Source organism: Gopherus flavomarginatus, chromosome 1 (assembly GCF_025201925.1).
Source record: "Gopherus flavomarginatus isolate rGopFla2 chromosome 1, rGopFla2.mat.asm, whole genome shotgun sequence".
NCBI lineage: Eukaryota > Metazoa > Chordata > Testudines > Testudinidae > Gopherus > Gopherus flavomarginatus.
Window position 1 is genome coordinate 227,675,465 of NC_066617.1, and position 16,038 is coordinate 227,691,502.

The 16,038-nt window shown below is 38.9% G+C and overlaps 1 protein-coding gene across 2 annotated transcripts in view; it reads left to right on the forward strand.

The window, feature by feature from the left end:
• The window catches only part of RPS6KA3 (ribosomal protein S6 kinase A3), a 134,677-nt gene that overhangs the window by 74,967 nt on the left and 43,672 nt on the right, over positions 1–16,038 (forward strand). For both annotated transcript variants that reach the window (XM_050936542.1, XM_050936543.1), the window contains exons 7-9: positions 4,884–4,990; positions 12,243–12,280; positions 12,603–12,745. In XM_050936542.1, coding sequence (XP_050792499.1) covers positions 4,884–4,990; positions 12,243–12,280; positions 12,603–12,745 — 288 coding nt within the window. The remainder of the gene's footprint in view (positions 1–4,883; positions 4,991–12,242; positions 12,281–12,602; positions 12,746–16,038) is intronic.

Below are 16,038 nucleotides of genomic sequence, written 5' to 3' on the forward strand. Positions count from 1 at the left end.
ACAAACCATGGTGGTCCTGCTGACAGTTCCTTCTGATGTACTCTCCTCCCTCTGATGGACAGATCTGGGTCAGATCTGCACCTCGATACCCTTCCTTCCATTCCCCCCAGAAATGACAATCATCACAGATGCATCACTCACCGGATGGGTGCGCACATGGGCGAGCACATGACACAGGAACCTTGGACCAGTCGGGAATCCAAAATGCAAATCAACATTCTGGAGCTTTGAGCATTATGGAGGGTGGGTCATGCGTTTCTCCCATCATGTTCTCATTATGTCAGAAAACACCACGACAATTTATTACATCAATTAATGAGGAGTATGCAGTCATGCAGAAGTGCTCCAGGTGTGGGATTGGTGCAGTGCCCACAAGGATCCTATTGTTGGCAGCCTGTCTTCCAGGGGCTCAAAATGTGATTGCAGATTCTCGCAGCAGGAATTCATGACCAGCAATGAAAAGGATACCACCATAGCCAGTGACTTTTTCAATCTACAAGGAACTCCAACTAGGGATCTCTTTGCCACCCTCGCCAACAGCAAATGCATCACGTACTGCTCCAAAGGGGTCTCAGTGCAATGCCCTTGTTACCTGCTGATCAGACCAGATCAGTTACACCTTTCCCCAACTATCGCTGCTGCTGCGTGTCCTCCACAAGATCCAGCAGGAAAGTGCCATGGTTATTCTGATAGCCCCATTCTGGCCTGGCCAGTTCTGGTTTCCCCACTCCTCTGCTTGTCAGCGAATCCCCCACTTCTGCTGCCAGCTTTCCCAGAAGTGCTCACGCAACATGACAGCAGGATCAGGCATCCCCATATGCAAACACTTCACCTCCCAAGTTTGGTTTTTGTATGGGCATTTTCACTAGATTGGGATTGTTTGTCGGTAGTTTGAGACATCCTCTCTAGTAGCAGAAAAGATTCCATGAGGTGTTCTTATTAGGCCGAGTGGAAGCTTTCCACCACCTGGGGCAGGCAGAGGTGTCTCACCCCAGAGGACATACGTTCCCCTTCTGTTAGGCTACTTTCTGTCCCTGAAGACATCAGGGCTTGCACTCAATTCCAAGAAAGTTCATCCCTCTGTGGAAGGACGTTCTGTGTTTACTCTCCCATTGACTACCAGGTTTTGGAAAGGCCTCTTTAGAACTTATCTGCCCATTCAACCTATCGCTCACCAATGGGACCTCAACCTCATCCTCTTTGACATTAGTGAAATCGCCCTTCGAATATCTGGCTTCATGTTCCCTGTCTCTTCTTTCCGGGCGGGTCACCTTCTTGGTAGGAGAATTGGAGGCCATAATGGCTGACCCCCTTTACCGTGTTCCCTAGGGACAAAATTTCCCTGCCTCTGCACCCCAAGCTTCTATTAAAGGTGGTATCCCATTTTCATTTCAGTCAACCTGTGCACTTATCTGCTTTCTTTCCAAAGCTTCAGACCTTGGTAGAGGAGTGGCACTTTCACTCCCTCGATGTCTGCAGACCCCTGGCCTTCCACCTACAGAAGACGAGACCATTTAGGAAGTCCCCTAAACTGTTTATCGCTATAACTGAATGGACTAAAAGGCAGGCGATTTCCACACAGAGGATCTCTAAGTGGGTTTCAGATTGCATTATGCTCTATCAGTTAGTCCTTGCAGTGAGGACTTGTAGGACAGCCACATTTGAGTTTGGTACATACCCTCGCCTCTTGTTACACCTATTGCAAGACTCTGCAATGGATGCTTCGTTTGGCGCAGCTATCCATTCGACCATTCCATCATCTTTCATCATCTTCCTCGTATCCTCCACCTACTTACGTGGTACTTGTTGTCATAAACAGATAGCTAAGGGTTAATGTTCTTTTACCTGTAAAGGGTTAACACAGGGAACCAAACACCTGACCAGAGGACCAATCAGGAAACAAGACTTTTTCAAATCTGGGTGGAGGGAAGTTTTGGGTGTGAGTCCTTTGTTCTTGGTCTGTTCTTTTCACGGCTCTGATAACATTTCTTCCCAGATCTGGACCTTAGCGTCCAAAATATGGGTGTTAGCATGAAAACCTCCAAGCTTAGTTACCAGCTTGGACCTGGTAATCGCTGCCACCAGCTAGGAATTATACAGTGCCTAGCTCACTGTGGTCTCCCCAAAACCTTCCCTGGGGGACCCCCAGACTCAGATGCCTTGAGTCTTACAACAAAGGGCAATAACCCCCTCCCCTTGTTTCCTTGTTACTTCCTCCCAGGCTCCCCTCCCTGGACGACCCTAGGAGATTCCCTGCTTCCAGTCCTGGAAACACAAGTACGGAGAGATCTAATGTCTCTTCCCCCTCACTTAGAGGGTATGCAAAGTCATGCTTAGTAAATCTAACACAAAGAGATTTTCCCCCTGACTTCTTCCTCCCACCAATTCCCTGGTGAGCTGCAGACTCAATTCCCTGGAGTCCCCACTAAAGAAAAACTCCAACAGGTCTTAAAAAGAAAGCTTTATATAAAAAGAATGAAAAAGACATTAAAAATAGTCTTTATATTAAGGTGACAATATACAGGGTCAATTGCTTAAGAAAAAAGTGAATAAACAGCCTTATTCCAAAAGAATACAATTTAACACATTCCAGCAACTACACACATGTAAATACAAAAGAAAACAATATAAACCTATTGTCTTACTATCCTTGTACTTACAACTTGGGAACAGAAGATTAGAAAGCCAGGAGATAGAAAAATCACTCTCAGAGCCGAGAAAAGAACAGACCAAGAACAAAGGACTCACACCCAAAACTTCCCTCCACCCAGATTTGAAAAAGTCTTGTTTCTTGACTGGTCCTCTGGTCAGGTGTTTGGTTCCCTGTGTTTAACCCTTTACAGGTAAAAGAACATTAACCCTTAGCTATCTGTTTATGACACTTGTTAATCACCCTCCATGGAATCCAATACGAACCATCACTCAAAGAAGAAGGGGAGGTTACTTACCTGTAATTGGAGGTTCTTCAAGATGTGTGGTCCCTGTCTGCATTCCAATACCATCCACCTTCCCCTCTGAGGATTTGTTCAGTTTGCGGTGGCGAAGGAACTGAGGGTGCATCCTTTCTAGCCTTGAACGAAACTAGGAAGCAAAGCAAGTGCGCATGCTCAGATGAATGGAAACTACTACTTTCAAATTCTTCGGCTCTTATTGCAAAATGGCTGATGTTGGTATGGTGGATCCTGCGCTTTTTTTGGCAGGGAGGCTAAGATGCCACCCTTTGCCCCTACTCTTGGGGTGCTGAGGGCCCCACTAGCGGCCCAGGAAGATGGTAGAGGAGGGAAGCTGGGAAGGGGTCTGGGTTTGCTCCTCACTTTGAGCCCCAGCCCCTGTCAACCGCTGTGGGTTTCTTAACTCTATCCAAGAGGGAAGAGGGTATCCTTGATCCTTGACGCTGGGGAAGGGAGTCTCCCTGCCCTGCTGGGGCAGGGTCTCCCTTACTTCGGTTCTCTGGTCTTTTGGTTGTCAGCAACACACCTCCAAACTCTCAGTCCTCTCTCCTTCCTCGCACCACCCTGTCTGCCTGAAGCAGGTTTTTTTTATTAGGTTTGCATAGAGTGGGTCATAGGCGTGATTGTGTATGGGTCAATCTGGCCTGATTCTATAGGATCGGTCTTCCTTTGGGGTACTTCCACTCGTGCTGGTGGCCATCTTTGGGTCTCCCTTTCTCTAGTCTTTCAGTTGTCAGCAACATGCCTCCAAATTCCAGTCCTCTCTCCTTCCTAGCAGTAGACATGATTATCCTACACATTTTGAGAATGGCTTGCTGCTGAAAGCATCCTGTGTCAACATAGGGGAGAGGTCATCATTTTATATAATCCAGTTTCTATTGTGCCCTCTGCAGAAGATATTTATGAAGGCCCTGAATCAGCAAGTTACTTAAGCACATGCTTAACTTTGAGCAAGAGTAATTCCACGGCTGTCATTTGGATTAGTCACATGCTTAAAGCTAGCCAAGTGTTGAAGTAGTGTGTTGAATTGTGGCCTTAGGATGTGGCTCAACTCTCATTAAATTCAAAAGAGAGACTCTATTGACATCAGAGGCAGTTAGATTGGACCATTATTAAACTTTTTTTTAATCACCATGTCCTTTAATTCTTCAGAAATTTGGTCAAACACTGCTCTCAGTCATCCATGTAAACCCATGGCCTGTTGCTTTTAGGGTAATGGCTGGGAGGCAAGGCTCAAAAGTAGACTTTGTAATTCCTCCTCCTAGGGCCAGTAGAGACGAGCGCACAGCTGATATGATGCCAGTAGTGTAGGGAAGGAATACATGTTGCACCTGCCTTCTGCTCCATTACATAATGTATGGGCATGTAATTTGGAGAGCCTATGTCAGAGTTAGTCACATGCTATTTATTGCATTAACTATTCTAAAAAGTTACCATTTTTCCATGAATAATTTATTTGACAGACCAGTTTCTCTGGTAACTGACCAGCTGTAGTCCACAGCACAAGCTGTTAGAAAAGTGTAAAAAATAGAGAGTACATAAATCCAAGAGTTCATACCCACTGCATATGCCAGCAATGTAAAAAAGACAACCCTTAAGAGACGTGATTGATTATACAGAAGACTGAGACACAAGGTGGGTGAGGTAATATCTTTAATTAGATCAGCTTGTGTTGGTGAGAGAGACAAACTGTCGAGCTTACACAAAGCTTTTCTTCAGGTCACAGAGCTGTGTGTAAGCTCAAAAGCTTCTCTCACCAACAGAAGTTGATCCAATGAAAGATATTATATCACCCACTTTGTCTCTAATGTCCTGGAACCAGCATGGCTGCAACAACAATGCATATATACAAGTGGCTCATTCAATTGATGTTCTTGTGGTTTTCCGCTAGCATGGAGGATTTTAAAAAGATCTCTTATTTTGCTTTTTCAGGTGATGTTCACAGAAGAAGATGTCAAATTCTACTTGGCTGAATTAGCACTTGCTTTAGACCATCTACATAGTCTTGGAATAATATACAGGGACCTAAAGCCAGAGAAGTAAGAATCCACTGTAGTAAATGCAATGTATGAATTAGTTAATATTTTATATAGCAGTTCAACAGTGTAAAGCATTACATAAATGCTAAGCATTATTATTGTCATCTTTATAACTATTAGCCATTTAAAATTAGTGACTATATAAGTTTACCAGTGAAAGTTGCTTATAAAAAAAGTGTGATAGTGTTTCTAGTAGGAAAAAAAGCAACTGCCACAAGGTTGATATGCCAGATATTGGACATATGTTGCCTTGTTGGGAACTCCCTGACAGCTGCACTTCTGTGAGAAGAGAAATATTGAAATATACATAGCCCATTATTTCCAGGTACTTCAAAAAGCAGAATGGAGCATAGCATAGCCTTGATCACATGCAGAGGAACAGTGTTCTTGATTTGTTGTTGTGTGTCCATCAGATGTTTGTTTGATCAATATTGCAACCTTTATTGTATGAAACAGATTTTTTCAAAGAAGGGCTGAAGCTTAAAAAAAACACGTACAAGATTTAAGGTTACTTTTGAGCCTATATATATTTTACAAAACCCATTTGAAAACTAACTGTGGAAAAAATCATCCATGTCTAGTTTTCAGTGTAAATTGCGGTGAGATGGAAAATGGAGTTCATGATTTAAAGCAATATTGTCAAGTCCAGTAATTTAAAATAGAAATTTTGACCTATCTTATACTGATTGAGTGAGTGACTCGGTCCACAACTTAATGGGTTTCTGTTTGTCATGCTGAACCAGCATGAATGACCACTGAAATTGTAAGGTTTTGGGATGCCAATTCAGATTTCCATCTCAATAACCCAGTCATCCTTGGCTCACTCAGAGATGAACCCAAGTGACTGAATTCCATCTCCTGTTTTCCATATCCTTCTTTAGTTCAGTTTTCCTAGTTATCTAGGGATTCAGGGGAGAGAGTGTGTTTGTGTGGTGGGGGTTAATACTAAAATAAAATGGAGGCGGCAAAGAGGAAAACAGTTGTTCCCCTTGGGAACTGCAGTCTGGATTCTCTGAGTCTTTTTGCTTTCAGTGCTAGATTTTTGAGCTATCATCTGGAGAGGTGTCTAAATGGGAATAAAACTCTCATCAGTGCTTCATCTGACAGAAAGTTTATTCTGCCTCAAGGGCTTTAGGCCAGATAAGACACAATTATGCGAAAATGTTACTACCTTGAGTGATCTTACCCTTATTCCTTGAGCTCTGTCTGATTTGCAAATGATTTTGTAGCAGCCAGATCCCAGAAGAATGTGCCTGCCCCTGTTTCTGTAAAGTGCAAGAAACCAGTTGCAGTTAAAATGTGGGGGGGGGGGAGGGGGCAGGGTTAAGACTCCTTCTCTTCAGTCATAAACCTATAGCTCCCACCTGTAAGGTGTTAAAAGCCATATCGTCGGACCAAATCTAGAAACACGGTGCTGTATGTACCCACTCTCTGTGCTCTAAATCTTATCCCTCTAATTCTAGTGGGCTTGGATACAAATGACACAGATTTCTCATGATGGGATATGACTGTTTTATGAAGACGTCCCAGATCAGACCCACTAATTTACTTTAGAAGACTAATCTGTTCTCTGTAGAAATAGTACAGAATTGCTGCACCTTATCCTCCTACCGAAGGAATGTCCTCCATATTAACTTTGAGGAAAGTGAGCTGGATAACATTGTCCCACTTCGTCCAATGGTGCAAACATTGATTTATACCTGTTCTGTCTCAATATTCACTTTATCTTGCTAATACTTGCCAGCAGTATAAGCTCTCAACAGACAAAGCTTAATTCTGGGCCATTGTTCCCAAAGCTGATCTAGCATTTGTTTATTGTTCAGGAAGTAATTTTTTTCCTATCCTGAAAGATTCCTTGCAAAACCAAAGAAATGTATTTTTTCTATCCACATCTGACTCTATTCCTTCTGCTTAGAGTCCTGGTTTCTATATCTTACTGAACGTAATACTCTTCCAGAGAACCGTCCCTTCAGAATTCTTAGAATCATGTCCTGCAAGTCTTGATATCTTCTAAATATTTCTGATACCTAAGAGGATTCCATCCATTCTCCCACCATAGCTGATGGTATCCTCATACTGGCTTCCTGAGCCTTCTAGCTAAAGTCCTAGAGAAGGAGGGAACAATTCTGCTAAATATAGTTTTATGGCTCTTTCTTACTTCAAGGACAGACTTTCTGGGGAGTTTTTTAATCAGGTTCTTAAGGACTAAACAAGAATAAGAACTATGTGCTTTCCGCTTAATAAAATCCTGACGTCTCCATCTCTAACATAACTTCAGCTTATGCGCTGTTTTCTATAAACTGATCAGAAGATAAAATAATAATCCTGTAGCAGAAGAGGCATGACAGCAAGAGATAGGGGACAGGAAGCCCAGTTCCCATTTCTCCAAGGCCTATGACTGTGTGGAAAACCTGAGAAGTCTACAGATTGAGGCACCCTTTTTATGTAAAGCACATATGGACAAGTATCACAAGTGGTTAAGATACCCAGGTAATCCACAAACAAGATGGCTATCCCTTCTCAGCATCTGTTACTTTGTTACACTTTTTCACTCCTGCTGGCAAGAGAGTCAGTAATTCTAAAGACCGTTCAGCCCCTTCTGGCAATGGTGCACTCACATAAGCAATGTTGGGTTAGTTATTCCATTTTTTTCACTGTGAGCAAGACTCCAAGGAAGGATGGCATATTCTGAACCTCATACATAGTTCAAGATGGAATCCCACCCAGTCAATGATCCTTACCATAGCCCTGAAAAACGCTCTGACTTCTGTTGACATGCAGAATGTCTAGCTGTATATCCCCATTACTTCTTGGAACTAATGGTAGTTTCATTTTTACTTCAGAAGAGTTAATCTCCCATATTTTGCTCTCCACATCAGTCTTTCCTCTGTGCCGTAAGTCTTTAAGAAGCCATTGGTTGTAATGACAGCACATCTGTGAAAGCATAGACTAGCAGTTCATATCTACACAAATTTTGTCTAGATCAGGACATTTTAAAGAATAAATATTTTCCCGCTTTTATTGAAAAGGTTAGCCTGCCTCCAGGTCCAATATCTGGACACATCTTGATAGAATCATCCTGTTAGAGGAAAGTCAAGCAAGCTACCTGGGTTCAGATCTCCAATACTGTCCGCTTCTCCTGGGAATAGCTTGAGCTAGTTGAACTCTGTCTTGAAGCGATACTTTAGCCTCACTTCCGCTTCTGGACTCTCCATATTATATCAGGAACAGCTGCAGTCAATCATGCTTGGACCCAGACTAATTAATAAGTACTCATCTTAAGGTCAGAGTTTAACGCTCCCGTCTCCCTAAAAGGAACTTTCCTAGGCAAATTCTGGTGAGTAGTTTTGACCAGAGATGTGAATCTTTCCAGTTAGGGACATGTGGTTGGGGGGAGGGCAGGATAGAGGATGGTAGTCTTATTTTGGGGCCTCTAGATGCTAGTAAAATAACAAAATAATAAGTTGGTCTAATGGAAGTGGTCTCACTTAGAATCCAGCTCCATTAAATGTTTAAAAGATTAGAGCTTATCGAAGTCTTTGTTTCCCCTCTGGGGGATTCTGCCAGGAAAGATCTCCTAGTCTGGACAGACAACTTCATTGTTGTAGTTTATTTGAATTAACAAACCAAGTGTTCCTGGAGTCCCTCCTGCTGTTTTACTGGACATAAAGAAATCCGGTGGCACTCGAAACCCGTTGCTTTGCAGGAAATGTAAATCAGTTTGCAAGTGGCCTAAGCCAGGTATGATGTCCTTTTGAAGAGTATGGAATCTCTTCCTTTATATGTTCCAGGACGTAGAGGCTACATGGTGACTCCCATCCTTGTTCACATTCTTCAGGTTGGTTTGGACTTTCAGGTTGGACTTTCCATACATTTCATGAGGCAGCAAATCTTGACCTTCACAGAATACCCATTTATTATGGGTTTGCAGCTCCTTACAAAAACTTTCATGTACAGCTATGGATTCAACCTCCCATTAGACCCTTTATTTGTAGCTGTCAGTTTAATCAGGGCTGGCAAACTCTCTGAAGTTGGCCACTCCAGCATATCAAATTCTATAAACTATGTTTCCTAAAGACAAGGTGGCTCTTCACTCTCTGCCCTTTTTTGTTTATAGGTGTCCTACCACTTTTCATCAAAATCAAGTGGTGGTTCCCCCTCTTTTTCTGCCATTGTTATGGAGAATTGCCTTCATTCCCTGGATGTCAGAAGGGCCTTGAATTTCCATTTCAGTAGGACCCAGGATTTGAGGGTCAGTGAATGCTTTTGTTTTTTGTGTAGGTTCTAAGAAGGGTCACAGTACTCATAGAAATGATTAGTCAGATGGATCAGAACGTGTTTCTGATGCATGTATTTTACAAGAGCCCACCTGCAGACGCATTCATGTAGAATGAATTCCTTATGGGATGCATTCCCTTAGACACATTCAGGCAATGAGAGGGCAAAATTTGCATATGACACTCAATTATTGAGACAAATTCAAAGAAGACACTGCAGAACTTCAGAAGCTATGTGAATGGTCAACATGATGGCAAATTGAAATCAGTGTCAATAAATGCAAAATAATGCACATAGCATGGAAAGCTTAGCACTACTTATATAACTTACTGGGCTCTAAAGTAACAGTATCAATTGAAGAAAAAGTATCTGGTCATCTTTGCGGACAGCTCAGTGAAAACCTCTGCTCAATGAGCTACTGCAGTTAAAAAAGCAAATCACATTAGGGTAACAAAACTGATAATTTTTCACACACATAATTAGACTGTGGAACTTACTGCTTCAAGATGATGTTGATGCAAGATTCAGAGGGATTGGATAGTTATATGGATAACAAGAATATCCAGGGTTACAGTTAACGAAAAAAATTGAAGTAATTTAAAATTCCATGCTTCCTAGCACAAGCCAATCTGTAACTATTAGGGGTTCAGATGAGACTTTGATAAGCACCAGTTTATCTCATATGTGTCTGCTGAAGGGCTTCTTGCACCTTCATGTGAGGCATCTGGTGGTGGCTACTGTCAGAGACAGTATAGTAGCTTAGATGGCCAATGGGTCTGATTCAGTATGGTAATTCCTATGCCTCTTAATGAAGAGAGAAAATGTTGCTTTGGAAGAGGACTTCAAACTGGCAGTTTGGTTTCACATGCATGCCCTTACTGTGCATTATAGAATTAGATATCTGTCTACTCCGAGTGCTCCTTTTGGTAGCATTATCTTTGACTTTGTTCTTGAAAAGTAATTCCTCCATGTTGTGGAGATGGGATTGCTATAGACTAAGCTGGTTTACTCAAAGAATAGATACTTTTTCTTACCCAGAAATGGCTGTATTCTTATGAAACCAGCTCAGTCCACAATGACCAAACTTTCAGTGGAATTGTTTCTGTGTTCATTCTAAAACTAGTACCTGCCCCTTTTCTGAAAGGTATTGTGTTTAGGACAGTGTTATTTGCAGAATGCCACCTCATTTTGCCTTTTTTTTTTGTTTTTTTTTTTTTGTTTTTTTGTTTTACATAAATGTTCCCTATTGATTCTAATGGAGTTCTTCTTTAACCTGATAACTTGTACGTTCACCAAGGCACGTGTCTTCTGTCCTATTTGTAACTACTCTAATTAGTGCTATGGCAATGGCTGGTAGTGTGCTTAGAAGGAACTTGGGGACACATTATGTTCTAAATTCCTGCACTTTCCATTGGTTGCTTATGTCTATACAACTATGATGTGATTGAAAACTCGTTAAATTGTAAACTGAGCTGGTTTCATCAAACAAATACCATTTACTGGTAAGAACATATTTTTCTGAGCTGGTGAGGAATGTCTTCCAGATACTTGAAAAATACCACACCCAGTCTGAGATATATAAATCACTTTTCAAAACCACCTTTTCTATGGGATCTGTTATGGTTCCTACGTAGTTGGAGCATGTGCAAACAGGAAAGTGAATGAATTTAAATGTTAGTTTGTGATCCTTTTAAAATACAGAAGTGGGGAAAACTTATTTGCCAAAAGTAAAAGGATAAAAAATATCAAGGAAGGGGAACTTTAGAGCTTTTAGGATAATAAAACTCTTTTTGAAAATTACTCCGTTCAATCTTGTTACTATTTCCTTTTTAATAAATGTTTTAATAATTATAGCTAAAATATAAAAAACGAAATCAAACACTATACTTTCTAGAAATTGTTCATTGAATAAATGATGTATCCTTCGTAGATTTTCTGTTCTTGGGCTTCAGCCTTTGGCGTGTCTGTCTCAGAGTTAACTAGCAAAGGTCAAAATTATTTAGGAGTTTTGTTTGAGGTCCTCCTTCCCACTATATGAATTATTCTTTTAAATGTATACGGTCTCTTAATTCTCAGAGAGAGCCTGATCCTATAGCATGCTGAGCACTCTAAACTCTTTCTTTCAGTGGAGTTGACGATGCTTAGCATCTGAAGGGAGGCACTTAAAAGAACATTACGAGATCAAGTCCAAAGAAAGCATAAAAGTAAATGGCAACACAGTACAGCTTTAAGTATGTAGGATTAAAAGGAACTTGACAGCATCCATTTAAAGTTGTTAGCACTTCCATTGAAACTCCAAAGATAGATAATACACCTGAAAAGCACTATATAAGAGTTATTTGTTATGTTAAAAATGCTTCAAAGAAACAATGTTGGTCCTTAGAATATTCTCTGTTGTGTATAAGTTTTTCCCTGCTCAGTGAGTATTGTGGATTGAAAATTCAGGATTAAAGAGCTGCCATGTGGACTACTAGCAAATACCTTTCAGTTATGTGGAATTCTTAAGAGATAGATTCTGTGTTCATTTACATTCTTTACTAAGAAAGAATCAGGAGAAAAAAGTTGTCGTCCACAGAAATCTTTAGCTATTTTATTATTGTGACTTTGTCTTTACAGATATATTTTATGTTTAGAGTTGAGATGCAACTTCTGAATTTCTTGGCTTTTGTTAGGTTCTGATCCTGCAAACTGCCAGCACAGTCCCAAGAGTCGAGCAGCTTGTAGAAATGGGGCCTTAGAAAACACACTGAATGCATGTTTTTTGTAACTTTATTAAAATAGATCCTTTTTCTATAACTGTAAATTCCAAAATTTTTCTTCTAACCAGTAGTTTTAATAGATTTTCATTGTTACATATCTGTTTGTTGATGTTACTCTTTAAAGTTCTATTCTTATTTAAAGTTCTTTTGATTGTCAGTACACTTTCTAAAGCAAGATTAAAAGATACTTTAAACTGCCCCCCCCTTTTTTTTAGTATACTTCTTGACGAAGAAGGACATATCAAATTGACAGGTAAGTAAAAATAAACTCCAGTTTATTAAAAGTTTTTAATTCATAAGTTGCCTGAATGTTTGTTTTATAAAGCAATATAGTAAAATCTGAATTTTTTTCTTTTGCATTGCAAGTAATTTTGCAGAACAAATGGGGGTATTTAACATGGACTAAATGAAATGGTATTATTTAAATAAGAAATCTAGTTTAAAAAGTAAAAGTAATGATATGACCACTAAAGTGACTTTTTTCAGAGTTTTATAGCTTCTGTATTAATTATATTGGCATGCTTAGAAATTCTTAGCCAGTAGGAACATTTCATTTCAGATCATATTTTTTCCAGATTTTGGCTTAAGCAAAGAGTCCATTGATCATGAAAAGAAAGCGTATTCCTTCTGTGGGACAGTAGAATATATGGCACCAGAGGTAGTTAATCGACGAGGCCACACACAGAGTGCGGACTGGTGGTCTTTTGGTGTTTTAATGGTAGGTTTCTGGTGAATGGAAATCATAGCAAAAGGTGGGTTATGATTGGCTTAACCCAGTCACATGAAGTTATTAGTAATTAGCACTACTGTTCAGTTTGGATCAACGGCATGGACCAGATCTCATCACATCACAGATATCACCTCTTTTCTTTTGCTTGAGTGGAATATTGTGTTCCTATGACTGTTCTTAACTGAGACTGATAGAAAAATGAAAGTGTTCAGAAAAGCTTGCTTTTCAAAAGGAAAAAATATTTTTCCATATGGATTCAAATTTTAAAACGTCAAAATTGAATTCAATCACAGAAAAAGTAGTTTTTAGAAGTAAAATTTTCTGATCGCTTTTGACATCTCAGTTTCAAACTAACAGGGAATAATGGAAGCTGCTTTATTTGCACAGAGATAGAATTTACAATTGCACTGAGTTAATTAGACTTTCAGCTGTAAAAAATAAGTTCCATTAAATTGAAAATTTTTTACCAGACTGGGATTTTTTTTTAAATATTTATAACAAATGCAGGTATTTTTGAAAGGGAAAAAAGGATTATGTTTGAAATTTTAGGAATGCCAAATACAATGATTTTTAAAGTATAGAATTGTATGTTTTTTTTAACATTAAGATCAAATGATGATGTTTTTAAAAATGAAAGATGTTCCATCTTTTGATGCTTCTGCAATACCTGTATAATTATGACAGCACAGTCTCAGTGTGTGCCTTATGATCTAATGAGACTCTTTATTATTAGATCTGACAACACAACCTATTACCTTTTGAATGTGTAAAATGCTGTTGTGGTATGGAAAATGACTGGTAAAAAAAGGCATCTGATCACTAAAGAGATCATACATTTGTGTTTTGTCAGTCATCTCAGCAGACTTGACTAACAAGAATACATTTTTACTGCTTCTTCTAGCACTGCGCAGCCCATATGCAGTGAGGGTGATCTGTATTCTTTTCTGGCTTTGGCATCGTCAGAAAAATACTAAGATTCTGCAATCAGATTGTAGTTTAGTATTGATGGAAAATGAGCTAAAAAGAACATAACGGGGGTTTTAAATCTCAAATTGAGTTTGCAGAGCTGGTAACTAAAATAATAATAATAAAAAAAATATTTTACGCTTGAACTGAATGTTAAAATTGGAAACCCTGAGCTGTCAATAAACATTGGATGGATGTCATTTTTAGAGTCCAGTTGTACTTTTCTTAAAAATACTTTTGCTTTTGATTTGCAGGAGGGTAAATTTAGAAGTCTAACACTTAAAGAATTGACAAACTTCCATAGTATTTGAAATAAAGTGCATCTTTCCATAAAATATTTGTTTTTTGTAGCCTGTATCTCTGACGCCTTAGGTTAATTTATCTCAGAACGTGAGCTATCCACATGGATGTTCAGTTAATCTTATTTTGCTTATTTTGAGGAACCCAGTCCAAGAAGTCTTCATGATTATTTCAGCCTCTGCGCAATATAGCTAAAACCTGTTTGTTCAGTAGCTTCTTGTGATAAAACAGTTCTTACTAACCGGTTAATAAAACAAATTGCCCCATAGTTCCTGCAGTCCCTTATGAAGATGGTAGGCCAGGCGTGCAGTACTTGGAATTCTACTTAAAACTGTAGAGGAGACTGATGATCTCACCAATAACTATAATTTTTCCCATCATGTCATTTCCTTCACCAGTGTGTGTGCTTGCCCACCCACACACATCATGTTTATTTTTACTTTGCATCAGTTACAAGAAGCAGAGTGTGTGTGCATGCACTTGCATGTACCTACCTACCAAACATAGTGTGTATTTGTGCTAGACATTGTAATTATCAAAATTTAACATTTTAGGGTGGGATTTTCAAAAGTGTTCAACACTGGCTGAAGTCTGCTCCCATTGAAGCCAAGGTATTTGGAATTGACTTCAGTAATAGCTGAATAAGGCCAATCCTGAACGCTTTTGAAAATCCTATTCTTAAAGTATTCTGGGTCCTATGTAGTCTTTTGAGGAGGAGGGCAGAGTGATCTTAGATGAAGATCTATGGAAATGACATATATAAAGTCCAATTACAAGAGGATTAATTCTTAGTTTTGTTTCGTTTTTTGTTGATGGGAACTTATAGATTTTATGAAATATCTCATAAATAGAATCTCACTAATTCATATGAAGTGTAATTTGTGTATTTGCAAACTTTGCAGATTAGAAGTGAATAAACCTCAGAAAATAATTATACTGTGCAATACAATTTACTTTCTTTTAGTTTCATAAGTATAGGTAGTTGAATTTTAATTATGTATTTCATAGTACACAATTGAATGTACAGAGTAAATTTTAAAAAATAGTCTTGGTAAGATTAGACCTTTCTCCAGCACACTTTGCCAAGAAGTGTGGTAAGATTATCAGATTTGTAGTTCAGCAAAGTAATAAGTAGTGAAATTATACTATATTAGCATTATATTAAATAGAAAAAAATGGTTAGTTGAACAATTTGTTTCTAAAGTCAGGAAATGCAAAATTCCAGGCTCCAAATTCCAGGCTCCAACTGCTATGTTAAGTTGGCAGCGTCTGATATCCCTGTACGTTTTAAGAAATAATTTTTATAAAAAGCTAGCTATTTAGGCATTAGTTTTAAGAACGGCATGAGTGCTATTGTACTTGCATATTTTGTATCTGAGACTACTGCAATTGCCTATGTAGTCAGGTTATTGTTCACTCAGAATTCCTGATTACAATTTCAAACTTTTGGGCCGTAATGAAAAATCAGGAATAGAAGATACTGTGTGTGCAATATGACTACATTAACATAGATGATCAAACCTGAACTTTATCATTTCATGACTTGGTGATTTTAAGTGACCAACCATAAAACATCATTAACATATTTTTAAATTAAATTCTCTAGGTTTTATGAAGCAAAAAACCTTGAAGGCATAAGCACTTAAACTGTCTTACTGTTACGTAAGCACCTAACACAACCTCACAACATGTGAAAGATTTAACCTTTTAAACTACCTTGAATATGTAGGATGACTTAAACTGCCATATAGTGGAATAAGTGCTAAAACTGATAATTACATAATTTGACAAGTGTGCATTTATGAAAGTACTTAAGCTACTTCAACAGCTTAAAGTATACTTTTACTGTACTCTTAAAGGTGACAGTAAAAATGGCATTATGTGATACCATATTTTGTTGCAGGTCATATTTGTTCAGATTACAAATAAGATATTTTTCTAACTGTTAAAAAGAATATAGCTTGTGATGTTATCTCATGAATCATCCACAGTAATAAAACGTCTGCCGTCAGTTA